We start from the raw sequence: 27,976 nt of genomic DNA, 5'->3' as shown, positions 1-27,976 counted from the left end.
TGTGACAATGGAAAAACTCTTAAGAGATGAGCCAGTGCATTTTGTAAAAAAGAAGAACACAGATATGACTTTACAACAGTATTTCAGCAACTTATTCAGAATGGATGGCAAGAAAATATTTGGGATAGAGGAAATTCCCATCAGACTCTTATTATATGACTATGGCTACAACAGCAAGATTATTATGGAATACTGATAATGGAAGATTGGACACTGAAATTACTGGACTTAACAGGACTATTGAAGATGGAAGATGGAACTAATAGGGATAATGGAATAATGGCTATTGAAATTATTGGACCTAACAGATTCTGATGAGATGGATTAATCGAAATGTTTATTTGGACTACGGTTATGACAATAAGATTATTATAATTATTAACGAGATGGATTAATTGACATGTTTATTTGGAGAAAAATTGATAGATATATTTCTTAAAGAATTGAAACCTCTCTTTGACTTTTTGTGGAAAGAATAAAGTAATGTTTATGAGATTTGATGATTAATTAAGATAACTACTGGAGGAAAGTGATTTTATAATATGATTTAAGAGACAGGATTGTTATATATTGTAGACCTATAACTGATTTGATATGTGACAAATGGGAAGTCAACATTTTATTTTATTTTATTTTTTTGTTTAATCATTTTTGTTTTGTTTTGTTTTTTGTCTTTGAATGTTTTATGATTTTGTTTTCTATGTTTTATGAAAATTTGAATAAAAATTATTGTAAAAAAAAAAGAAATTACTGGACCTAAGATAACCATGTCCTTTAACTTCAGTGGATCTACTCTGAGTAGGACTATCACTGCGTACAACCCAAAGCTTTTCACCATTTGCACCGGTAGTTACAACACTGCATCACATCAGGGTTACCAAATTGGAACAGATTTCTAAGGCTAACCCTCAGCCCTAAGCACAGATACTTGGAAGTAAGTCACATTCATGGCGGCACCTACTCTTTGGAACTCCCTCCCATTACATATCACAAGCACTTGCTCTATAGTTTTTTTGGTGCCTACAGAAGACTTTCCTTTTTCAGCAAGCATTTTAAGTGGAGATTTATTTTCCATCACAGTTTGTATCTGCATTCAGTTTGAATTGGTTTAGATATGAAATTGTTGATGTTACTATTGTTAACTACTTTGAGATGTTTCATAGGAAATGGTTCATAAATGGAATTAAATAAATAAATGAACATTTCACTATCATCTCTGTTCACAGGCTTTGCAGATTTTTACAGTGCTTTTTGAAGCTAGAAACTGGCCCTGAACCTCCTTTCCTCTCAAACAATATAAGATCTCAGGGTCACCCTAATGGCAGTAGATTCAGGACAGACAAATGAAACTACTTCACATAATTGACAATTGATTTATGGAATTTGCTGCTTCAAGAGATGGTGACAGCCACTAGGGGATTAGGCAGATGAAAAGAGGATTAGACAAATTAATGGAGAATAAGCGTATCATTGGGTTATTTGCCACAATAAAAATATATGGTACTTCCATGTTTGCAGTTGGAATGTTTCTGAATACTAGAGAATGGGGATGGGGGTGAGGAGAGAGAGAAAATGCAGGTAATTGTTGTTGCCTTTGTCCCATGTTTTGGGCTTTACAGAAGCTTCTGGCTGGCCCCATTGGAAACAGGATGCTTGGCTGTGTGGACTTTTGGTCTGCCCACCAGGGCTCATCTGCTTTTAAAAGTATTTTCAGTGCACGGGGCATCATTGTCCACAGTGTGTGTGCACTCATCCCCAAATAACCTCTAGTAAAAAAATTGTTTAGGTTTTTGTAATGCTAAGTCTATTTAACCTATTTGACCAGAAAGGAAGTCCACACGTGCATTTATTTCCATCTAGAAAATAACACATTATGCTCCAATCAACCACAAAACACCTCCAAGTAGTTCATCATACCTGTCTCTGTCTCCAGCCCCTCCAATCATAAGTCAAAAGAAATTAAATTGTACATCACAGGAAATAATGCCTGTGCCACTCCTTCTTCAATAAAAACTATTGTCAATCTCCAACCTTAATCACATCTAGCAAAATTACTCTGAATGGGGAGCTCCCTGTAAACTGCATTGATCCTTGGGGACAGGAGGGACAATGATCTCTGACATGGAAAGGACATGCACAAGTGCATTTATTTCCATCTCCAAAATTATTATTATTATTGCTTGTCACACTTGAACCCCCGTTCCTCCAAACACCTCAGAGTGTCACAGTCCTGGGGTCTCAGACCCCTCAGAGCTGTTCCTGGCTTCCCACCAGACCAGAAATGCCCGACTCATCATTGGCAAGCCAACCACTTCTTCACTAGTTCCTTTATCCTCCTTGAAGACTCAGGATAAAGACCCACTTACTGTTGTGTTGGTTCCAGTGCATCTCTACCTCTCTTCTTTCAAAACAGGGCAGACAACACTAGTCAAACTCTGCCCCTTTTCACTTTGAAAACCTTGTCAGATCAGTTCCAGTGTATTATTATTATTATTATTAAAATTCAGCTTCAGGGAGGTTTTGCAACTGATTGGTAGAACTACTCCTTTGTCTTCCAGATGTGACCAATGAAAACACCTTGCTGCAAGCTCAGGAAGAGACAGTGATTGGCTGAAGGCTTTGCTGTGGGCAGCCCTGAAAGATCTGAAGTAGCAGTGGGGGAGGGAGGTGTAGCCAGAAGAGGGCAGTGTCGCTTCAAAACACAGCCAGAAAAACCGTTCTGGCTGCTTTTGAAGTGACTAGTGTGGCCGTAGCCTCTCCTCCACTCTGCTCCACCTCCTTACCTTGACCCCCTCTTAGGCTTACAAGCCATTAGGAGGAGCTGAGAGGCTCATAGCCTCTCATACGTCCCACCCTTTCCATCTGCAGCCCATTCTGGCTGATTTCTGCTCAGGCAATTCACAAGCAAGCCGCCAGTCTAGCAGCTTCTTCCCCACAGTAGCTTGCATGTGGTTCCCGGAAGGTGTCCTATCTAAGAACCTTACCATGTCTGTCCTGCATTGCCTGAGCAGTATTTATTCATTTATGGCATCTAGAATTGTGTCACCCACCTCAAGATCATTCTTGGGGCAATGCAGAAGGGCATGACATTGTCCTATCTGCAATTAGTATGTTTACAGCTTATTTCTGACTTATGTGAGTTACCATCACCATTCTTTCCTCCTCCTTCTAGGTGTCATTTTTATTAATTATGTGGGCATAAAATACTGCCGGCCTCTCTCTTCCATTGGGGAGGTGCACATTTGTCTGTTTCAGAGTTACATTAGACAACACAATTGATTACTATATGCTATTTCAGTCACATTAACCATGTCAGAGATACAGTATGTTCATGCTAGAGAGTGTGCTTGGTGTTCAGGAAGCTGTGGCTGATGAAGCTGTTACGGAAATTGGAGACATGGAGTGGAATCTAACCATTTCTACCAATGCCACTCTGAAAACAGCAGCAGCAGCAGGCCCAGTTGCTCAGTTAGTAACCCGTTTGGTATCCTGGAACACAGTCACACACCAATTGCCAGTGAAGTCCTGCTTGGCATGGTCCCAGCTCATAATTGTTAGTTAATGATAGACTGCACCAGTGTCAGACAGCAGGGGATTTGGAGGAAAACGAGTAACATTTGTGGCACTATACTTTCAAAGCACTAACTGTAATAAACCTTGACTCTTGTAATAAAAAGGACCATCTCCATAAAAGCAGATAAACTGAAGGCAAACTAGATGCAATGCCATTCATGCAATTAGTGATTGCATGAATGACTTTTAAAAAGTAAATTGCTGAAGTGGGGAAATGTAAATCAGGACTCCAGTGGTTAGGACTCAACCTGGTTAGGCACCTGGTTGGCCACTGTGAGAACAGGATGCTGGACTAGATGGGCCACTGGCCTGATCCAGCAGGCTCTTCTTATGTTCTTATGCTCTTATGTTAAGCGAAAGGTTAAAGAACCCTACCCTATATCTAGCAATTTGCTTTAAAGAAGCCATTTTCACCATCAATAATTTCATGAATGGTGTCACGTCTGGTTTGGCCCTAAAAAAAGGAAAATAATCCCTTGGCAAGGTCTGTTGCACAAGTCCCACTGAAATGAACAGGGGAAACAGTATTTACCTTACTATCAGGGGAGAACATTGATAGCACAAAACAAAATGCAACAATGTAAGTTGGCTGCTTTTGCCTGTTTATAGAAGGGATTGGCCGACTGCTGTTTTCAGAAATAAAACCAATGGGAGGAAATAATAGGCAATGGGGATTTAAGGCAGTGAGAAAGAACTCTAGGCAGCAGCTGAGCATAGGGGTGTCTCTGTGGGGACCCCTTTCCTTCAGGACTTCCTTTAGGGATGTTTTCAACTGTTTATTTATGCTGTGCTCCTTGCATGTTTCATTGCACCACTCTTTATCGCTTTATGCTCTTTTTTAATTAATTGTTTTTAATTGTATCTTATCATTGTTTTTAATACTCATAGAGAAGAAACTATGGCAAAAAAGTAGGATAGATATATAAAAATAATAAAACCAAAGGGTGCCGATTAATTTCTAAAAAAGAAAGGACAGAGCTGAAGTTAACTGGAAACAATTAATACTGATCTGAAAGATCCCCTATCAAATCCCAAATATGTATGGGCTGGCTGTGACTCCTTAGTGGTAGAACCCCCCTTATTATTATTATTATTATTATTATTATTATTATTAATTTATTACATTTGTATACCGCCCCATAGCCAAAGCTCTCTGGGTGGTTTACAACAATTAAAACATTAAAAACAAATATACGAATTTAAAAACACTTAAAAAAAAACAATTTAAAAACATGCTAAAACGCCTGGGAGAAAAGTCTTGACCAGGCGCCGAAAAGATAACAGTGTTGGCGCCAGATGCACCTCATCAGGGAGATCATTCCATAACTTGGGGGCCACCACTGAGAAGGCCCTCTCCCTTGTTGCCATTCTCTGAGCTTCCCTTCGAGTAAGCACACGGAGGAGGACCTTTGATCTTAAACGTAGTGTACAGGTGGATTCGTATCGGGAGAGGCATTCCATCAGGCATTGTGGTCCCAAGCCGTGTAAGGCTTTATAGGTCAATACCAGCACCTTGAATCAAGCTCGGAAACATAAAAGCAGCCAGTGCAAGCGGGCCAGAATCGGTTTTATATGTTCGGACCATCTGGTCCCTGTTACCAATCTGGCCGCTGCATTTTGCACAAGCTGCAGTTTCCGAACCGTCTTCAAAGGCAGCCCCACGTACAGCGCATTGCAGTAATCTAATTTAGAGGTTACCAGAGCATGGACAACTGAAGCCAGGTTATCCCTGTCCAGATAGGGACGTAGTTGGGCTACCAACCAAAGTTGGTAGAAGGCACCCCGTGCCACCAAGGCTACCTGAGCCTCAAGTGACAGAGATGATTCTAGGAGAACCCCCAAACTACAAACCTGCTCCTTCAGGGGAAGTGCAACCCCATCCAGGACAGGTTGGACATCCACCATCCGGTCAGAAGAACCACCCACTAGCAGCATCTCAGTCTTGTCTGGATTGAGCCTCAGTTTATTAGCTCTCATCCAGTCTATTGTCGCAGCCAGGCACTGGTTCAGCACACTGACAGCCTCACCTGAAGAAGATGAAAAGGAGAAATAGAGCTGCGTGTCATCAGCATACTGATGGCAACGCACTCCAAAGCTCCGGATGACCGCACCCAACGGTTTCATGTAGATGTTGAATAGCATGGGGGACAGAACTGACCCCTGCGGAACCCCATACTGGAGAGTTCAGGGTGCCGAGCAATGTTCCCCAAGCACCATCTTCTGGAGGCGACCTGCCAAGTAGGAGTGGAACCACTGCAATGCAGTACCTCCCACTCCCAACTCAGCCAGTCTCCTCAGAAGGATACCATGGTCGATGGTATCGAAAGCTGCTGAGAAATCAAGGAGAATCAACAGAGTCACACTCCCCATCTCTCCTGAAAGAGGTCATCATACAGGGCGACCAAGGCTGTTTCCGTGCCAAAACCAGGCCTGAAACCTGACTGAAAGGGATCCAGATAATCGGTCTCATCCAAGAGTGTCTGAGCTGGCCCGCAACCACTCGTTCAAGGACCTTGCCCAGGAATGGAAGATTTGCTACCGGTCTATAGTTATTAAGATTTTCTGGGTCCAGGGAGGGTTTCTTCAGGAGTGGTCTCACTACCGCCTCTTTCAGGCCGCCAGGGACCACCCCCTCTCGCAGAGAGGCATTAATCACTTCCCTGGCCCAGCCGGCTGTTCCATCCCTGCTAGCTTTTATTAGCCAAGAAGGGCAAGGATCCAGCACAGAAGCAGTTGCACGAACCTGTCCAAGCACCTTGTCAACGTCCTCAAGCACATATTCAGAGGCAGTTTCTTCTATTATGATTTCACATATTCTAAAGTTGAGCTCTTGGCATTCAGAATCTTTTCTGGCTTTGCTCTGGTAAATAGGAGCTCAAATTATGCCCCATCAAAATTAATTTAGTGTGGCTAAGAATATATAGTAATATGGATGGTGGGTGGCTATTACTAAAGTGGCCTATATTTACCTTTGTCAGCTCCTGTGCATTGGCTAGGTTATCCACAGCGATGGCCAAGAACACATTAAGCAGGGTATCTAAAACAGTTGAGGGTGAATGAAGCATTCAATTAAACCAGCAAGATGGACATCACATAGAGTCACCCTGCCTTATGGAAGAAGATGACTGGTGCATGCAGTTGCAGCTTGTTTCCGACGTATTTTGCACCAGTACTGGTTTAAAGCTGAAATCTCACTTGGGATGGGTGGATCATAGAGGATGTTTCCATGTCAGCACTGTAGCAATCTAAGACAACAGCAGTGCTGATGTGGTATATCTCATGCAATCTTCCTTTCACGTCATTCATTCAAATATTACCAGCATGGCATGGGATCCTGCTAAACACAGAAAAATCCCAACCACCTCACCATGAACCAGGCCTCTGGCACTATCTAGGTCAGCCTTTCCCAACCAGTGTGCCTCCAGATGTTGTTGGACTACAACTCCCATCAGCCTCAGCCAGCATTGCCAATGGTCAGGAAAGTTGTGGTCCAACAACATCTGGAGGCACACTGGTTGGGAAAGGCTGATCTAGGTGCTACAATTTCAAATGCAGGGCCACTTCTACAAATCTCTGCCAATGTCTCAGGAAGGTGGCAGTACTGTGACTTGTCTACAAATTGTCTGAGGGGATGGGCTGGCTATTACTAAAAGTACAGATTGGTATGGCAAACCTGCATGTCAAGATAAAACCCAAACTAGACAAGATGCCAGGAGATGCATGATCAGTCACCTTACAACTTTTAAAAACTCAAATGCAGCTTTTGGGGTGAGGAGGAGGGAGTGCTTAATCCTTCTCCTTGGTCCGTTTTTAAACAATGGAGCCTCTCCTGTGGTTTTTTACATTTGTGAAGGAAAATATAAAGGAACTTTTCCTCTAGTGGGAGATAAGTGTTTGTGGGGGTATAATTTGGATTCGAAAAATGGCCCTTGTCTGATTTACAGCCCTCAATGGCAGCATTTTGGTACAACTCCCCCCCCCCAAAAAAACCCCACAATCCAGAGTCTACTAATGCATTTCTCTGGCGCTTCGCCTAGTTTGGCTCTAAAAATCCAAAATAAAGTAGTGATGTCAACAGAAGTGATCATATTACTGCTCTCCATGGTGCTGAAATCTACAAAATGTTACACATCAGAACCACTATCAAGACAGAGCAATAGGAAGGATACAGTTTCCAAATAGAGTGAGGACAATGAAGTAGATGGACGACCACATTCCTGAGCTGACGCCATCTTGGGAGCGAATCCCATTGTACATCACTTCATTCCAGTCTTCACCTGTCAGGATCTAAACAAACAAGTAGTTCTGTTACAACATTTTTATAAATTTTGCACGAGGGACGCTGCTATTCCAGTTAAGGAGATCCTACTAAGCCAGTGAAACAAACTACAGAAAGAAGGAAAGCCACCTCTTCCTTCCCTCATCTGACAATCCATTTTTTATTTGGCCCCAAATTCTTCCTTTCTTATTTAACAATCAGGCAAAAGAATACCAGGGACTGTACAGAAGAGGCACAGTCCCTTCTCGGGGGCCTTGGTGTCTAAATTAGGAAAGATGAGATCGTGGTGGAGGCAAAGAAAAGCCAGATAAAGGAATACTGAGAGGCAGCTACAGAATCAGCTTTTGCCGTACTGTACAGACTGTAAATAGAGTAAACTCTTGCTTCTGAATGGTACTGGCAATTTTTTTTTAAATATAAAGACAGCTTCCTGTACATGGAAAACTAGGATGTTGGTGGTGCAAAGCTAGATTAGGACAGGACTCTTCTTGCTGAAATGTTTTCTACGGTTTGCATTCAATGCTGCTGTTCTGCTCATGCAGCAGACGTCCACTTGTGCAGCAAAACTTCCCCCTCCTCTCCTCCTGCAGCTCCCCATGCCCCCTCCAAAGCTTCTCCAGAGGGTTGGCAAAGGAACAGATAGAGGATAGTTAGCTGTTAGCAGTGGGAGTCTTCAAGATGTGGTGATGGTATTCCCAAAAGTTTTTGTTCAAGAAGTTATTTTTGAGAAAGGGTGCATTTAAAGGAAAAGAGAGGATACATCTTACCAAACAGAGAGGACTAGGCTGTTCCAGTCAGAGGAACAAGCGTGGCAGGTGATTCAGAGGAAGGAGTGCAAAAGGAATTAAAAGGAGCGGAGGGTAGATGGAGCTCAGAATGGGTGGTGGGTGGAATAAAAGGAGATGAGCCAATGAGCAGTGCTTGTGAATAAGGCATGGAGAGCTTTATCAGAGGGCTAAGGGGCCTCTTCATGTACAAAGCCACTGCAGAAACTGAAGTCAATGGGTGACAGTGCAATGAAAGAATGACTATTTCAGCAGGCACTCTGACATGACTGTTGAGAAGAAGATGGGAGGCTAGGAGGGGGAGGCTGCAGTAGTGTTTCCTTCTCACCAGCATTAATTACACAGATTTCACTGGCTGCTGCTAGTGAGGTAAATGCGAACATTTGTTTTGAAAGATCAGTATAAAAAGCTCCTCCCACTTCCATAAGTGTTTGTTGTCTGGGTCTTCTTGACCTGTGTTGACCAAATATGTGTAAACATCCCTTTAGAGTAATTGTAGAACAAAATATCTGTGGAATTAAACATTACAAGGTATCCCCCCTAAAATGTGTCCTCCATCTTACCCCTTATGGGGTTCCCTGCCTACACTCCACATCACTGGTTGTCTTGGTATAGAAGGGAAGTGTACAGTTTCATGATGTCAGGCCATGAGCTAAGTTGTACCACACATTACTGAGGGAAAGGGAGAGAACTTGACTGCCATTTTCAGAGGCACCCCTGTGTTTCTCATATCATCTGCCCCGGAGTCACACCTGATTATTTAAATGGAATAATCATGAAAGGATTCAGACATTTGAGTTAATTTCTCTAGCTCCCAGCCCCAGAGGTATACCTGGAAAACTGTCATGATGGCTGCAGGGAAGGTGTCAAAGTTTGCAGAAGGAGTCCCATCCAAGAAATTAAATCTGTAGAAAGAAAGAAAGAAAGAAAGAAAGAAAGAAAGAAAGAAAGAAAGAAAGAAAGAAAGAAAGAAAGAAAGAAAGAAAGAAAGAAAGAAAGAAAGAAAGAAAGAAAGATGCGAAAATTACAAGCTAGAAGAAGCTTCTTCTGACTCAACCAGCAGAAGATTAACTCACCCAGCCTCCTTGTCTCCCCATTATCTCTTCTCTGGCTGCTGTAATTTCCCAGTCGTTATGATAAAAGTAATGTGTATTTTTGTACCTCCATTCTCCTTCACCCAAATTCTTCAGTAAGAAGATATTAAGCAAATCAGATATGTTTGCACGTATTTATTCAATCTACATACTCTGTTCTGCATTTAATACTGAAGACTTCTCATTTTCTGTGTTATGTTTTGTGTACACAATGAGATGGCAGAAGAGAATGGAGGGACAGTAAGAGCAAAGAGCCGAGAGGGTGAACAGGATCGGATGATTCAGGAACAAGAGCCATGGAGAAAGGCACGCAGTTCCACCTCCTGACCACTGGCAGCACTGTCCAGATCTGCTACCACCACTCTCCTAGGTTTGTAGTGTGAAAGACTAATGAACTTTGACCTTTCTGATAAGTAGGATTCTATAATCAATATGCTTATATTTGCTTATAAGAGCTGGGAGGCTTTCTATCACATCTTAAGGTACATTTTGCAGTCACAAAGGAAATGAGTAAGTTGTGTGTGATGCCAGCTAGCAGCTTGGAACTGAACCGAGATGAGGAAACAAGAAGTTGTGGTCAAGTGAAAGATTTCACAAAGAGTATCATTTTAAATGTCAGGCTGCAGGCAGCTGGTATAAGCTGGTTTTAGGATGGCACAAGCTGGACTTTAGAATAACAAGGTTTCAGATTGGGGCGGGTACGAACCTGGCACATTGATGGGCAGGGCAAAAAACGTGGAAAGTGACCACCCAAAAGAGTATAGGATATTGCTATATATGGTTATGAGATGTGCTTTTTGCTGTGACATTTGTAAAACTATATAAGCCTGTGGGTCCATGGTTCGAGAGGGAGACCCTTTGACTCTATCTCCTGATGTACATTAGTGATCTCTTCTTTATTGCAATAAAGCTTGTTTAAGCAACTGCTTCTCCTACATTTGACTGGTGAGTTATTTTTCCTTCCACAATTTATTTGGCCTACACATTTCTAAGCCTTTCTCCATTGGAGTGAAGGCAAAAAACCTTTCAAAAAGGTAGCAGAAAGATTCTTAGAATGCCAAACATGGCAGCAAGTTAATTTAATGCTTGTGCAGCAAACCTGCAGATGCAGGGAATGTATGCAGCCAAGGCATGTATTTCTCTCCTGAAAACAGCATGATTAGGCTGCCGTAACTTGGAAGAATGTACCAAGCAATTGCTGGCCTTAGGGTGCTTGAGAATAAGCAAGTAGCTTTATGAATAAACTATCTGGTGAAAGCTAGCAAGGTATAACCCAGTCAGTTTTATGAAATATTCTGACACACTGGCAGACATTTCAAAGAAGCATGCCTTGCCTGGTCATCTACTTACCTGCCACCAAACAGCTGCATCCCAAGCAGGGCAAAGACTACAATGAAGAGGAAAAGGAGGAAGAGCAGGCTGATAATAGACTTCATAGAACTCATCAGTGAGACCACCAAATTCCTCAAGGAAGCCCAATACCTGGAAAATCCAGATGTTACTGTAGCATGCTTCCTAAAGCATTGCAAGACTGCTTAATCTGGGCTGGCTTTTGTTAGCCAGCAGGTGTGTGCATGCCTGTGTGTCTGGATGGATCGAGCGGGAGGGCGGAATGTTCTGTTACTGGAACCGTTTTCTTTTATTTATTTTTATTGAGCTTAGTTATATTTAGATCTTCCGTGGTGCAGAGTGGTAAGCGGCGGAAACGCAGCCAAACCTCTGCTCACGGCCGGAGTTCGATTCCAACGGAAGGAGGAAGTCGAATCTCCGGTAAAAGGAGTCGAGGTCCACTCAGCCTTCCATCCATCCGTGGTCGGTAAAATGAGTACCCGGCATATGCTGGGGGGTAAAGAAAGGCCGGGGACGGAACTGGCAATCCCACCCCATATATATGGTCTGCCTAAGTAAACGTCGCAAGACGTCACCCTAAGAGTTGGAAACGACTCGCACTATAAGTGCGGGGACACCTTTACCTTTTGTTAGGTTTAGCTGAGTAGCCAGATAGATTTAATAGTATTAATGGTATAGGCTACAAAGAAGAAGGGGAAACTGGTCTGGCAGTGTAACAAGGAGGAACTATGGGGGGTGGGGGAAGAGAGAGGAAACACTTGCTCAGGGAATGTTTGAGAAGAACAGGGAGGGTCATTCCTTTGTTTTGCTCACTTTGTGATTTTAAATATCCTTAGAAGTCGTAGGGCTCGTAAGACACTAATCCCAAAAGAGGTTCCAGGTCTGAAGAGAGTCCAAACCACTTCAAAGATGCTTCCCACCGTGACCTGAGACACCAAACACATAAAAGAAACAAGTAACAGAAGCTCCGACGAATGGAAAGAAGGTCACCAAGTCCACCCCACAACTCAAAAGATGCTTCACACATTTGCACAACTCCCGCCCCTCACACACACATTCACATTAACACATGTAATCCAGATCCTAATAGAAGGGCAGAATGGGAATGGACTCTAATTACTTGCCCAATGAAATCCAAGAGGTGACCACACACATTGCCCTTCTCTCCCTCCCTGCCTCTCCTTCTGTTTAAGGATGAGCTGAAGTGGATTCCCCTTTAGCCCCTCGCTTCTACAAGTGACTCCCCAGCAGTGCCACTTCCAGTTTCTTTCTTCTTGTCCATTTCCCCCCCTTACTTTCAAATAGACACACCTACTCATGAATGTATCAAAGGCATCTCTCGTGCCTTTGCAACAGGGCCATCTCCAGCCGTACTCTTGGGGATGCCAGTGATGCAGACACCCACCTTCTACTCCTCTCTCAGCACTTCTGTAAGGACAAAGCCTGCTCCCGGATAAGCGATTAGAAAGTGGGCTTGAAGAAAGGCCCTCATTATGACATGTTTATGGACTACATCTAGTGACTATATGAATGAACAGTTTGCTTCATTCTAATTAGTGTAATTCCTCCACCACCTCTGCACTGACAAGTTGGTAATTTGGCTCTTGGAGGTGTTACAGTGACAGCACATTTCCATCCGTCCCCTTGCAGGGGTCTGTACATATCAGCACAATGCTCCAGAAAATCTTCTGTCCCTCCCTGTCATTTGCACTTATTCTGTGCTGATTATCTGGGTACCACTTACCCCACAGTCAAAGCAGTTGAAGGAAGAATGAAAATAAAGCCGTGGGCCCATTCCATACATCTTCAAAGACATCTCTAGGAGGAAGAGGCCCAGAAATATAAACTCTGCATAGTCTGAAAGAAAGAAATCCAGGTGTGTTAATTCTATCTCTGCTTCTCCACATCTATTATTGCAGGAAAAACCCTGCTGACAAACTTCTCCACACACAGGCACATAGGCTGTATGAGTAGGGAGCTGGAAGCCATCTTTGTGATTGCAGCTTCTAAGAAAAATCTGGCAGTGAGTATAGAAATGGCTGCCCTGGCCTTCTCCCCAACACTGTGCAGAAAGACCACCGACCATTTTCTGGTGGACCACCTAATACCTGCTGGTTGCTGGAATTCTTGAGAAGAATGTTGGACCTTTGTCTTATCCAACAAGGTGCTACTTATATTCTTAACTAAGGGTGGTATTCAATTAAAAAGCTGTACTAGCACAAGGTTTAGAGATAGAACAATGGGATTTCTTCCTCTCCTCCCCTTGCACAGGCCTTGCACCAACCCCAAATCTGCTCTGGCAGTTTGGAAAATCCCAGAACAGTTTTAGGGGGCATGCAGGGGGAGGAGAAGGGGAGATTGTTCTATTGGACAAGGAGAAATCCTTGTGCTGAAGGGATGATCTGCTTAGTACTACATTTAATACAACTGCAAGAGTGCACATTCAGGATCATTCAACACAGATTATGTGAAGACTATGCACATTTGTTCTGTACAGTTAAAATACAGAGACCACAGGAGCTTCAGTAAAATAAAAAATAGACTACATGTGTTTGCAATTGGCCCATCCATAAGCTGCATTCAGACATGGGTTTTATCAAGTTATTCTTCCTGGTTATAATGCTAGCGCTTCTGTCCTGATTTCTAATGTTCCTTTCACACTGCAGTGACACAAAAATGGTGGATGTCATCAGACATGTCACCCCCTTCCACCCTTTATGCGCATGTGCTCTTCTGTATGCCGGAATATTGCCCCAAATTTTCATTATGTGGCAGTGGTGTGATTCCAAGAAAACTGTGGGGAAAATAAAACTCCTGCAATTTTCAGGATTAACAGGGCTGAAGACTTATTTTTTTCTGGAAGCAAGTAACACAGAAATGAGTGCTAAGCTTCCACTTGATTTTGCTAGATTTCCAGAAGCAGCTTTTACGTCGTGTGAAAGATCACATAAAACACAAAAAAATTAACAGCTAAGGAAAGGTCAGGAAAAGGAATAAAGTGCTATCTGAATGTACCCTTAGTCTAACCTTTCTTCAAGTGGTGTTGCACCAACATACAGATCATGAGAATCAATTTGACAGTGTGATCTAGCCAAAAAGCTGGGAGCAAAGCTGTAGTCTGGGAACTTTCACTCCTAACTAAGGAAAACTCCTTCTCAATCCTGCTAGAGTTATTTCTTTAGCCTGTTATTTCATAGTAGACACAGCAACTTGTGAGGTCTTTCTAAACAATGTTGTGGACAGCCCCTCCAAACTTGTAGCAATTAAAGAGGTTGCTGTAGTGCTTGTGCCTGAGGGAGCTTCCAGTTGTCAAACCACTAATGCTCTTTTTGTCTGGGACGGCCAGTAATATCACAGAAGAAACTTTAGAGTTCTTTCAAACTTCAGTGTGGAGGTGGTTAAAGAAATGTGATTAAATTCTTATTCAATTTCGTACCATTAACCTGATTGTGAGAAGATACAGAGCTAGGATATCAGCCAACAGTTAACATTTTTATTATCTTTCTTTCTCTTATAAAGTGCCTTCTTTTTGCACAACACACAAACAACATCTTGTCAGAACAGGACCACACTATGGTCATGACTGTTTGCAGGGACATTTACCTATCTAAAAAGGAGTATGTTGGTGCAAGGTAATTCACTTTTGGGAGGAAGCACAGGATATAAATTCAATAATAATAATAACAACAACAACTCAACAACATTACACCTATTTCTGCTTAAAACAATGTGAACAAAACTGGAATACTACAGAGAAGTTCCTGCAGGTGAGATGCACAGTGGAGCTGGCATTGACCCACAGAAAATATGTTGTGCTGATAGGGTCCGATTCTTTCTTTAGTTAGGAGTACTTGGGGATCTCTAATAATCATAAGCAGAGTTGTCCTGAATATTTACTCATTTCAGTATTAGCTTTGAAATGATCACATTCAATGCTGCCAAACCAATTACTTAAAAAATAACTCACCTTGCCAAGTGTCCACACTGTCTCTATGTGGGTTAGGGTTAGGGTTAGGGTGTGGGTCAGTGACCTTTTGTTCTCCTGTCTGCTGCTTCTTTTTGGCACTATTCTGGCCCATGTGATTTTGTTTACAGGCATCAATGATGTCATCGCACCAGAAGAAGCATCATGACATCATCTACAAAACCATAGTGGCTTGCTATAGCCACTCAGATTAAATAGCAAAGAGAGACTGAGGGCAGTAAGGGAACGAAGAAAAAATGGTATAGAGAAGCAGCAGCTTCTGAAATGAAAGAGTGTCAGACAACAATCTGAATATATTTGCAATGTGTCAAAAGTCACTGAAAACAGCCAGTGCTCTCTGACACTCATAACTGCTATGCATGCTAACTATTAGTTATGGAGCTAGAAAAGGGACTCTTTTTTTGAGCAACACAACTTCACTGGAGTATATTTCAGATTTAAATATGTGTCAGAATAGGATCAGGCTCCACAAACAGCAAAAGACTGACCAAGAGTCATCAATCCTTTTTCCTAGAAGAGACAAAAGCAAGCTATATGATGGAGTTTCCTGGAAAAATATGTCTTTGCTTACACATACGGTTGGCTCTGGGCCAGGACTTGTTCTCTGATGCTGCTGCATTACTGATGCATAAACAACACAGAACCCGACTACTTACAGAGGAGGTGAGTGAGCCACAGAGGTTGGTTGTGATGGACAATAGCCACACAGGCCGTGTTGAGGGCCACTATGCTCAAGACAAGCCAATAGAACACCTGGGATTTCACCATGTGACGAACAGATATGCGCAGGAGTCGCTCCTTGTGTTGGAAGTAAGAGGCGCCATCCAATTTAGCACTCTTTATGCTGGCCCGAGCAAGTGGGGTACCTGCAGTGGGATTAAAAAGAAAAATTGGAGATGCTGGTAGAGACCCATGATACAGGGACATTCTACAAAAATAAAGGTGAAGAAGGAGCGTTCAAGACAAGCCCCTTCCTATCCAGGGCTTATGCCAACAAGGAAAGACTTAAGCTGCAGGCCAAGAGTGGGAAGCTACCAGCCCATGGGACTAATTAGCCCTGCCAAGCAGTTATGGCCAAACCATGTCCATTTTTAGTTATGGCTAAAATGAAGTAGGCCAGATCTTGTTTGCTATCCCTGCTATATACAGTTTGGGCATGATGCAGAACTGGTGTTATGTTAGCCCTCACTTAGGTGGTAGAAACCAGATGCTTCCTCTCCTTTGGGGGGGTGTTTGTGTGTGTGCATAAGCATCCTCAACGGATGAGGACAATGAGGAATGATTTTTAGAATCTAGCTCCTTCTCAGCCAATGCTTAGGGCTTAACATTTTTTAGAGCTTATAGAGGCCATGAATGCCAGCAAACAGCCTGAGCCCAAACTGACCCCTAAATACTAGCTCCAGCAGAGTCTGGCCAATTTGATCCTTCTGTAGTCAATTATGTAGCTTGCCATTCCCTGTATGCATACAATCATTTCCACTATTTTTTAAAAAAGTAATTACTAGGCTGAACCTCATCCTGAAAGCTCAAGTGTGTGTGTGGATAAGTCAATAGATAGTTTTAAAGCATTAAACAGCCCTTCAAGCAATTTTGCTCTCAATTCCAGAAGGATGCAGCTAATCACTAAAATCATGTATTTATTATTGTGACTAGCAAAACAAAGATAGTATCTCTAATATTATATGCTTACACACATACACACACAATCAAAGCAGTCAAATGTGTATGCGGATGACACGCAGCTCTATCTCTCATTTAAATCTTCACCAAGGTTGGCTGTGGAAACCCTGTCCAAGTGTCTGAAGTCGGTGAGTGGCTGGATGGGAAAGAATAAGCTGAAGCTGAATCCTGACAAAACCGAGGTGCTGTTTGTGGGAGACAAGGGAAGGTTGGGAGATATAGACCTGGTGCTTAACAGGGTATGATTGCCCTTGAAAGACCAGGTCCGTAGCCTGGGGGTCATTCTTGACTCCCAGCTGTCTATGGAGGCTCAAGTTTCAGCTATAAGCCGGGCAGCTCTGTATCAACTCTATCTGATACGGAGGCTACGCCCCTACCTTCCCAATCATCTGCTCCCACCGGTGGTACATGCCCTGATCACCACTCGCCTAGACTACTATAATGCGCTCTATGTGGGGTTACCCTTGAAAACGGTTCGGAAGTTACAATTGGTACAGAATGCAGCGGCGCGTCTGATTGCAGGCAGCCGCCGTAGAGATCACATCACTCCTGTGTTGAAGGAGTTGCATTGGTTACCAGTTGTGTACCGAACCCAATTCAAGGTGTTGGTTTTAACCTTTAAAACCCTATACAGTTGTGGCCCAGCCTATCTGAAGGAGCGCCTCCAGCATCAACAGGGATGCCGCTCAACAAGATCAACCTCAGAGGGCCTTCTCTGGATCCCACCAGTCAAAACAGCTAGGCTGGTGAGGACTCGAGAGAGGGCCTTCTCAATAGTGGCCCCCGCCCTTTGGAACTCTCTCCCTAGTGACCTACGCCATGTCCCGTCTATAATGAGCTTCCGCAGGACCCTGAAGACTTGGCTTTTTAGGCGGGCATTTGAGATGGGCTAGTTTTCTACTGTTTTTAAATTTTAATTGTTTTATATACTGTTTTATCTTGTACGTTGCCCAGAGTGGCTGGACAACCAGCCAGATGAGCAACTAACAAATTTAATAATAAATAAATAAATAAATAATAAATTACATAAAATTATGACCTTTCGAGATAAAAAAACTCAAGGAGCAATAATGCCAATGACTACTACCAAATCAGTACAGAAGTTGAGTCCTTTTCTGCTATGTCAGATACAGGTGCTAACACATCTACCTTATATTCTGCAGATGAGAGCTACCTAACAAAAAGAGGGTTTTAAAAAAAAACAAAACACCAAGGTTGCAAATCTATAGTGTCAGGCACTTGCCATACCATTTCCAAAACTGAAACAGCAATTGTTTATTCTCTGTGTTAATCAATTTGGAATGCATTGTGTACTTTACTTATTCCAAACAAGAGTTTGCAATTATTCCCTCATTTGGAGGCTCTCTTCCAGAATGAAGGCATGTACTTCTGCCAGCCCCCAAATAACAGAATGGTAATGAGGCATACCGCTCCAACCTGAAGGAGTCATAAGTCCTCAATGAGCCTGTGTACATGCTTCTTCCTAGGGTAGCCAGATGCAAAGCTTTTGTATCTCTCAGAGTTGTGTAGAAGGCTTCTCTATACCTGGTTCTTGGAACTCTGCCTAGGCCACACCTTTCTTCAGGCCACACCTCTCACCTGCCCTCATCCATCCTCTCAGATGCTTGTGCCTGGATGGACTGTCTCCTTGAACTCACGATAACTCCTCTTACTTGCTTGGATGCAGACAGAGGTGTGTGTATAGAAATCTCTGACTTTGGCATAGCAGGAATGTATGCCTACTGACAAAGGTAGAAGTCACATTCACTGCTCTGCCCAGTTTTGCCCCAGACCCTGCCCACAAGCAGTTCCCGGAAGGTTGTCCACAAGCAAATGCAGCATGCCCCCTAAACCATCTTGGACCCTAAACAGTTGTCCCTTCTGTCCACTGGACAGGTAAGCCCTGTTTCTTTCCTGTGAGTGTTGCAGATTCATGCTTTTTGGCAAAGTATTATTTTGCATAACTGGTCAGACGTATGAGAGGCATCTCTGGATTAATAAAGACCTGGGTTTGAAGCACTGACTGGCTGCATCTTACCCACAGAAGAGATATCCACTCGCTCATCACTGGAGTCACGATTCATGGCTTCTGTCCGATTCCTTTTAATAGTTGCCCTCCTGAGAACTAGGAAGGACGGGGGAAAGGCACAACAGTAATCATCATGTTAATTTGTAACAGTAACAATGAACAGTTCCCAACATTCATCCTAGTGACCAAGTTACAGAATTCTGAATGGGTTATGCAAATGAAGAGGTGGGGCTTTGCAGACAGAAGAAATCTCAATTCTGAATAGCTGACCATAGTGTCCCTAAGAGCCATTCATTCCTCTGTGAAAAAGCAAAGTTCTGTGGGGGGACACAGTAGCAACGCGGACAAAACTTGTCCTCTGTCTCTGACAGTGGATGATCTAGTCCTCACTGACAGAGACTTCACAGAGTGTATACAATGCATATCTCCCCAGCCTGGAGGTGTCTTTCCAGTTATTCCAGCATTAACTCCCATGCACAACCCACCCATAATGATGATGTGACATTTGGTTAACAGCATACGCCTAAACAAAGGAGGGCTGGTTCCCAACACAAACATGAGTCACTTGTCCTGTCCATAGAGAGACAGTATTATGCACATATGAGAATGCAGGACAGGAAGTAGAGGCAGCCCCTCTTTCCATAATAGCCTGTGGCTGGAGACAGTCCAGCAACATTTCCATATAACAGTATATCCCCCCCCCCCACATCTCACAATTCTTCAGGAGGGAAAACATGGGAAAAAGTAAAGCAGGGATTGTTTGCCCAACACAGAAAACTGAAGCCATATCAGCATAGCAAACACATCCTAGTTTGTAGCACTTTTAGCTAGCACAAGTTTCCCCAAAGCATTGTAGGAACTGTAATTTGATGAGGTACTGAGCAGTCTGTTATAGAACCCTCACAAAACCTCACAGAAGTGCAGTTGCCAGAGAGAATGTGAGACTGCAATCCTGAGCCTACATACTTGGAGGTCAGCCCCACTGATGGCAGTGGGAGCACAGTTCAGACTGGGCAGGAGTGAAATGTATGAATTTATACCGAGGCAACAATCACAAACATACAATGTCCCACTGAATACAACACATCATAGTTTTGACACAGCATGCATGGGATTGCACTGCATGGCTTTTATTTATTTTATTTTATTCAATTTATATCCTATCTTTCCTCTCGAAGGAGCCCAGGGCAGCAAACACATCAATTTTTTTTTTAAAAAAAGCATTTTAAAAACAGTTCAAACATTCTCCCAACAAATGATCTCAAGGTTGCCAGGAACAGTATCCATTTTTGTGCATTCCCAGTATGCCTCCAGTTTTGCCTATTTAGATTCTATCAAACTTCAGGGAAACAAGGTTACTTTCCCTGTAAAATAGACATGGAATCCTATTTTGTCTCTCCTATATTAGTTATTGTTTCTGTAGCTCTAAAACTTTCATTGTTCTTATCACAAAATGATGGATGTATTTCAGTTTTCACTGGGATGTAGCATTTTAGCAGCCATTTTAGATTCTTAACTTTCCATTTTCCCTTTGGAGAAGGGCCATAGCTCAATGGTAGAGCATCTGCCTTGCATGCAGAGAGTCCCAAGTTCAATCCCCAGCATCTCCAGCTGGGAGAGGCTCCTGCCTGAAACGCTGGAGAGCTGCTGCCAGTCAGTGTAGACAATACTGAGCTAGATGGACCAATGGTCTGACTCAATACCAGGCAGCTTCCTGTGTTCCTCTGTTCAGTATCACTGTGGCCCTGAGGGGTAGTTGAAATATCAACATATTTTTTAAATAAATTTTTCTTGGTTTTATTATAGATACTACAAAAATTACAAATACAATGACAACATGAGAGAGAGGAGTCAGTATTATTTCATCAGTTAGCCAAAATAGTCTTTCCACAGATGCCCTTGTGCCTGTGGAAGCCAGTATCCATGTTCAAGGGAAGCTATGTCCTGTGTGAAATAAGCCAGGTTTCCAAAAATGCTTGAGATGTGTTCTGAATCCTTCTGTCTCTTAACTGCCAAGTCAATTTCTCCATTGTACTGCATGTTGTCCAAATATTACTGTTAGGTTTTAATCTGTAGGGGCACAGCTCTTGTATTTTATTTATTTAAGATATTGATATCCCTGCCTCAACCATAGTTTCTGAAGTGGTCAGTAGTGGACTGATCTTTAAAAAAAAAAAAAAAAACAAGTAGCCCCCCTCCCCACATGAAAAATTCTGAAGACAGATGATAACAGTTTTAGGGTTCAAGACAGTTTGAAAGAGAAATTGCTGCTTGCAGTGTGTCTGTTTACTCATCCCACTTTTAACTCCGGTAAATAGTGTGGTGTTATTTCAAAGCCTGCCTTGAGCAAAGGCCAAAGTGGGCTATTCCCCATGGGAAGTGATGTTCCTCTCAAACCATTTTCAGCTACAACTGTCTGTCAGTGGAACCAGGTGTTTGATGGTAGACATGGGATTCCCAACCTTGTGGTCCAGGTGCAAAGCTGGGGAGAGAAGCAGCTGCAGGAGAAAAGTAGCAGGCTTAACTCTTCCCCCACCCATCTTTTTTTTTTTTTTGCAACCCCTTCCTACCCAACAACTGGGAACTCTGCAGCTCTGCATGTGGGGAATGGTCTAGTGGGAGGCACTACAAAGGAAAAGCAGCAAGTGGGAGAAGCATTCCCTTCTTGCCCTGTTGCTTCTTCCCTACAATAATATTCCTTTCACTCCACTGCTAGATGACTTCACTGACTATAGCGGGACTGGTAGAGAATCCTATACCTTGCTAACAAGCATGTAGCTCCAATCCTTCTTCAGTCAAAAATGTGCCTACATATCAGCTTATACATATCTGTGGCAGCAACTGTAAATCTGATCCAAGAAAGGGGATATTGAATTTTCAAGGTTTTTTTTCATACCTTCTAAGGCTGATGTGCCAGAGTTTTTGTTCTCCTCAGCCAGCATGACTTCCTCTATTTAAAGATGCATAAAGATAAAAAGTTTAGACACACTGTTGTCAACTATCTAATCATCTAAAGCACCAGCAAAACAAAAAGCACAATAAGATCTCAAGCAAACTGAAAATGGAGGAAAGGCGTAAAAGGAAGGGTGCAAGACATAACAAAAAGAGTAAAATGAGCCTGGAGAGAAAGAATCATGCCGCAAAAAACTCTGGCATATGAGAAAAAACAAGTGTATACATATATAGGAAGGGGTAAAGAAACTCCCATCTTTAAGCTAACTTAGGCCCATCAGGGTGACTAATTTGAGCCATGTGGCTGATTTTGGCCAGCCACACTCACTTGACATCTTATGACATCAGATGTGGGACAGCACAAGTGCACTCTCAACTGATCCTTTGCAGCGAAGCGTGCATGTGGAGCTGAATGCAAACCCTGCTAGGATTGGTTCCACTCAGGAGCCAAACCTTGCTGAAAGCATCAGGGATTGCATTTGGCAGGGATCAGCTCCACTTGGGAGCTCCCAAGTGCAATCAAACCCAATGGGGCTTGCATTCGGTGCTGAATTTAAACAGAATTTATCAGAAACAAATTGCTAGTTGGAGCAATAAAATTTAGTAGAGTAGCTAGTATTTCCCGTTGATTTCCACCACATCTTCAGCGACTGTGCCTCAGGTGATATGGCAGCAGGATGGAACACTTGAAGTGCCATACATTCCCCACCCCTGTAGTATGGGGTCCTATCAAGGACATCTGAAGTATCTATAGCATACAGAAAATCCATAAATTAAGCTTCCTGTTTCACATAGCACAGTGCATGGGATCATAACGGTATGGTGCATGCATTACATGTATGAAGCTCAATTTCTCACATCACTGCCTGAGATCTGTAACATTTTGATTTGAAACCCAGGCAGGATTGGCAGTTCTCGGCTAAGTAGAAGACAAGTCAGATTCAAGAACCAGGACCTTTCTAAATGATCACTAAAAACGTGGTTCAACCTTGTTTTGGCTATTAGATGATACGACACAAATGACATCATAGTAATGGTAGGACAGCTTGTCCAGGCATATTCTATCTTGTGGGGAGAAAAGAAATCTTGTTTACTTGTGTTTTATTTTTTAAAGAGCACATTATGTAGGTTTTATGCAAATTCCAAACATTTTTTAAGCTAAAGAGATATTTTAAAAAATGGCAGAGCGTATTTGAGCAACATTTTTTGAAAAACAACACTTGCCAGGTGTGCACTCCTACACAAGAGGTGTGCAGAAAGGGAGCACTCTGCCAACAAATAAAAAGAATAGAAAAGAAAGCCACCCCAAACCCTAACTCTTTGAGAAACTTGAGGAATGTGACTGAACACGGAGGAGTTGTATCACTACATCTCAAATTTTATCCACTCGTACAACTACATTCCATACTAAAATTTCAACGGCAATGAGAATGTGGTACCTACAAGAAGTTGTCCATTTTCGTAGGTATGTGATCTTGCTCAGAACATTTAAATTTTCCGAAACCATGTTACGCTACTTCCTAGTATATGTGAACTGTGCCCTAGAACAGGGCAGTTTTAGGACATAAAAGGGTAGGGGTGTGTACATAGGCTTTTGATCTTTGCCCGCACTTGATCTCTTGACAGACTGCTGTTGTTCTGAAGTTGCAGTCTGATGGCCCCACACACTATGCTGGCCCTGGAGATACTTCAGCCCAGACCCATTTTACCTGCTTTATCTATCCAAGCCCGGTAGCCATTCAGCTCCCGTTCAATCTGCTGCTGCCGCCTCAGCTTCATGAAGGCCCGACGATTTTCCACTCGCTCTCTCTCTTTGGCAAATTCCCTGTCAAGGTGGAAGGCCAAGATCCAGTTAGAGAAAGATTTTCTGCACTCCATCCTACACAGCTATAGCAGTGGGTTGTACCATGACACTGCCGTGGTGCAGAGGAGAAAAGGCTGTGTTAGCTCCTGGTGGAGGTGGTAATCCTGTACAGGTCATTCTGGAGAGACAAGCAATTAGTTCAGAAGATATCAACTGAGAGCGATTGTCAGAGATCTGTATTTACTTATGCATTATTTGATTTTATATCCTGCCTTTGCTCTAAGGAGGCAAGATAGCACACACGATTCCACCTTGGTTTTCTTCTCACAACAACCTTGCGAGGTAAGTTCAGCACAGACATAGCGACTGGCCCAAGGTTTTCTGCTGAGTTTCATAGCTGAGTGGAGATTTGAATCTGGTACTCCCTGGTCCTAGTGTGAAACTCTTATAATCTCTACACCTCAAGGGATTGAGTTCATGGAAGGAAGTGCTTCACTTCTGCCCCACTCTCCAAGCTACTGCACATGCAGGGGTGTATTTGTAAATAAATTGGGCTATGGGGAAACATGCAGCAGCCTGTTGACTTCCTCTGAGAACCATCCCATCCTGACCACACGTCAGCGTTAGCACTTGCTGAATGCTGCTCAGAGCTCCTCCCTGCTCTAAATCCACTACAAGGTAAAGCACATGCACTAAATACAAGTCTTTTGGGTATGGAGAGGAGCTTTGGAAGCCTTTACTGCCTGACTTGCCCACCCCCCTTTTATCCTTCTCAGTTGTCAGCAGACTTAAGTTCACAAATTGGGATGAAATAGATGGGAAGTATAAAACAGAGACAAAGCCTCCCATTTAACTTAGTCTTATTTTGTTTGCTGGGAGGATGTTTCTTTAACTCATCATTTGTCCTCAGTTGTTGGATGAGTTTCAGTCAGTGCAGCTTGAGGAAGTTGACAAGATGCTTGGACTGGTGCGTGCAACCACGTCGGTACTCGACCCTTGCCCTTCTTGGCTAGTTAAAGCTAGCCGGGCTGGAACTGCCAGCTGGGCCAAGGAAGTGATCAATGCCTCCTTGAGTGAGGGAGTTGTCCCTCGTTGTCTCAAGGAGGCTGTAGTGAGACCTCTCTTGAAGAGGTCGTCCTTGGACCCAGATAATTTGAACAACTATCGACCGGTAGCGAATGTTCCATTTCTGGGCAAGGTCTTGGAACGGGTGGTTGCCAGCCAGCTCCAGGCGCTCTTGGATGAAACCGATTATCTAGATCCGTTTCAATCCGGTTTTAGGCCCGGTTTTGGCACAGAAACAGCCTTGGTCGCCCTGTAGGATGACCTTTGTCAGGAGAGGGACAGGGGGAGTGTAACTCTGTTGATTCTCCTAGATCTCTCAGCTGCTTTTGATACCATCGACCATGGTATCCTTCTGGAGAGACGCGCGGAGTTGGGAGTTGGGGGTACTGCTTGGCAGTGGCTCCGCTCCTACTTGGCGGATCGTCTCCAGAAGGTAGTGCTTGGGGAACATTGCTCGATACCCTGGACTCTCAATTGTGGAGTCCCTCAGGGATCGGTTCTGTCCCCCATGCTTTTCAACATCTACATGCAGCCTCTGGGTGCTGTCATCCGGAGTTTTGGAGTGCGTTGCCATCAGTATGCTGATGACACGCAGCTCTATTACTCCTTTTCATCTTCTTCAGGTGAGGCTGTTGATGTGCTGAACCGTTGCCTGGCCACGATAATGGACTGGATGGGAGCTAATAAACTGAAACTCAATCCAGACAAGACTGAGACGCTGTTGGTGAGTGCCTTTTCCACACAGATGGAGGATGTTCATCCTGTTCTGGATGGGGTTACACTCCCCCTGAAGGAACAGGTTCGTAGTCTGGGGGTTCTTTTCGACCCTTCCTTGTCACTCGAGGCTCAGGTAGCCTCAGTGGCTCAGAATGTGTTTTACCATCTTCGTTTGGTAGCCCAACTACACCCCTATCTTGGCGGTGACGAACTCGCCTCAGTTGTTCATGCTCTAGTGACCTCTAGATTGGATTACTGTAATGCACTCTACGTGGGGCTGCCCTTGAAGACGGTTCGGAAGCTGCAGCTAGTGCAAAACGCAGCAGCCAGACTACTGACGAGGACCAAGCGGTCCTCACATATTACACCTGTTCTGGCCCGTTTGCACTGGTTGCCGATTTGTTTCCGGGCCAGATTCAAGGTGCTGGTATTGACCTATAAAGCCTTACACGGTGTGGGCCCGCAATATCTGATGGAATGCCTCTCCCGCTATGAACCTACCCGTACACTTCGTTCGACATCTAAGGCCCTCCTCCGAGTACCATCTCACCGAGAGGCTCGGAGGGTAATGACAAGATCTAGGGCCTTTTCGGTGGTGGCCCCCGAATTGTGGAACAGTCTCCCCAAGGAGGTACGCCTGGCGCCTACACTGCTATCCTTTCGGCGCCAGGCTAAAACCTTCCTATTCTCCCAGGCATTTTAATATATTTCTATGTATTTTACTGTTTTAATGTTTTAGCTATGCTAATATCATTTAGTGTTATTATGAATTTGTATTTTTGTCTGTGATTTTGTTCATTTATTGTATTATTGTATGTTGTACACCGCCCAGGGAGCCATTGGCTATGGGCGGTTTATAAATGAAATAAAATAAATAAATAAATAAAATTTCCCTCCCTGCAACCTTTGCTGACCACAGCTTTCCAGGAACAACTTTAAATGGTGTGGGTTGCACAAGTGGGAGGGCTGAAGCCGTGCTGGCGGTGGTGGAGGCAGGCGAAAGGAAAGGAGGATTTTGAAAGCTGAAAACTTTGGCTTGCAGTCCAGGAGATTGGGAAAAGCATGAACGATAAAAGGAAGCCCTTGTGCATAGATCAGAGGGAAGGGCTACTGCTTTCCTGCTGCCTGAACTAAACCTCTCTCTTGTCTCTAATGCATGCTTATAATTCTACTCAGTCACTGCGCACTGATTTCTAGCAGGCAAAGGATTCTCTCTCTCTCTCTCTCTCGCACACACACACACAGACACACAGGCTGAAATGTTGCTGATGGGGTGGGGGCGTGGATGCATTATTCAGAAGAAATTGTTTTGCTGCAGCCTTGCTGCATAGGCACAGGATCTGAAGGTGTGGAAGGGTGGGCTGAAGGGAAATCAGGGGAGAGAGCAGAAGCATAATGAAGGCCCCCTGGTAATACTCCCGGCTCCCTTGGCAACCACCATCTTCACAAGAAGGAAGCTCTGTGGAGCCCACACGGCACTCTGCCTTCTTTCCCATCACCTCTGCAAAACTGACACTCCAGCACAGAAACAAGGAGAATGAAAAAGAAACCCTAATGATGACCCAAATGAACATTTGCTTTTTCTCTCTCTGTCTGTACAGCTCTGCACCCACTGTGATTCCTTCCACAGAAACCACAGTTTCAATAGACCTGCCTCTGCAAAAGGATAGCATGGCCAATTCACAAAGACAAGCAAACCCACATCATACAACTAACAGGCTCAGCCCAATGTGCTGCTGCACCACTACTGATGCAAAGCAGGTATAGATTTGGTCAGTTTCTTCAATGGGGTGGGTGGGTGGTGGTGACTAGGAGACCTATATAAGGGTAAGTTACAAATGTAAGAAATATTTCTATTTGTATTCACACATTATGGATTACAATGAAATGGACACTTGACAAAGAAGCATGATCAATCCTACCATTCTGATTCTACCATTTAGATACACGTGTTTCCAATTAAATATGTTTGTCTCATCTATACATTACATTTCAAGGTACTTTTAAAAAAACCCTTCAGTGTACACCTTAAATTGGCCCCAGCTAGCTGGATTCATGGGGTAAGGATATTATTAATCAGTGCTTGGCACAGGAAAATGTAATTTATTTGCGTGTTTGTTGACTCTGTACCCATCTTTCTACAAAATGATACTGAAGACAGCTAACAGCAGTGTTAAAAATAAAACAAGCAATAAAAAGCAATAAAAACAAAGTTTTTTAAAAAAACAAGGGAAGCAAAACATCAATAAAAGTTTAAACCGTATGCAACATATTTACATGTCTATAGCAGTGACCGATTTATGATCTGAAGTGTCACTAGCTATGAAGTGCATATATCCCATCAGCAAGTAAAATGAGCCAACTGCTCCAAAAGACTAAAAGGACACTTGGTTCTGCTGAGTCCAGTTCTAATTCAGAGACCCTGTTGCACATCTGATTGCATCATCAGAAATCTGGGAATGACTATGGTTTCTAGGGATAAAGAAGAGCACCCAGCACATTCTTAAAGCATTTGCTTCTTTCATCAGCCTATTTCTTGCAGAGAAAAAGAGTTCCAGGTGTCTTCATGGCTTCTGTACAGTCCCACATTTGAGAGTTCTCATGTTTGCACTCCGGTAGCGTAGTGGCAAATTTAGAAGTGCAGGGTCTCTTCATAATAGTCA

General features: G+C 43.3%; 1 protein-coding gene across 1 annotated transcript in view; it reads right to left on the bottom strand.

Moving 5' to 3' along the window:
* CACNA1E (calcium voltage-gated channel subunit alpha1 E) overlaps positions 1 to 27,976 on the bottom strand; it is a 683,463-nt gene that overhangs the window by 144,633 nt on the left and 510,854 nt on the right. The window contains exons 10-19 of the mRNA XM_061634264.1: positions 23,437 to 23,552; positions 21,672 to 21,725; positions 18,785 to 18,871; positions 15,723 to 15,932; positions 12,826 to 12,938; positions 11,895 to 12,007; positions 11,082 to 11,213; positions 9,470 to 9,542; positions 7,743 to 7,860; positions 6,543 to 6,610 (exon numbers count right to left, since the gene is read on the bottom strand). Coding sequence (XP_061490248.1) covers positions 6,543 to 6,610; positions 7,743 to 7,860; positions 9,470 to 9,542; positions 11,082 to 11,213; positions 11,895 to 12,007; positions 12,826 to 12,938; positions 15,723 to 15,932; positions 18,785 to 18,871; positions 21,672 to 21,725; positions 23,437 to 23,552 — 1,084 coding nt within the window. The remainder of the gene's footprint in view (positions 1 to 6,542; positions 6,611 to 7,742; positions 7,861 to 9,469; positions 9,543 to 11,081; positions 11,214 to 11,894; positions 12,008 to 12,825; positions 12,939 to 15,722; positions 15,933 to 18,784; positions 18,872 to 21,671; positions 21,726 to 23,436; positions 23,553 to 27,976) is intronic.

The sequence above is a fragment of the Rhineura floridana genome, chromosome 6, assembly GCF_030035675.1.
Source record: "Rhineura floridana isolate rRhiFlo1 chromosome 6, rRhiFlo1.hap2, whole genome shotgun sequence".
NCBI classification, from domain to species: domain Eukaryota; kingdom Metazoa; phylum Chordata; class Lepidosauria; order Squamata; family Rhineuridae; genus Rhineura; species Rhineura floridana.
This window is presented reverse-complemented; position numbering and strand designations above follow the sequence as displayed.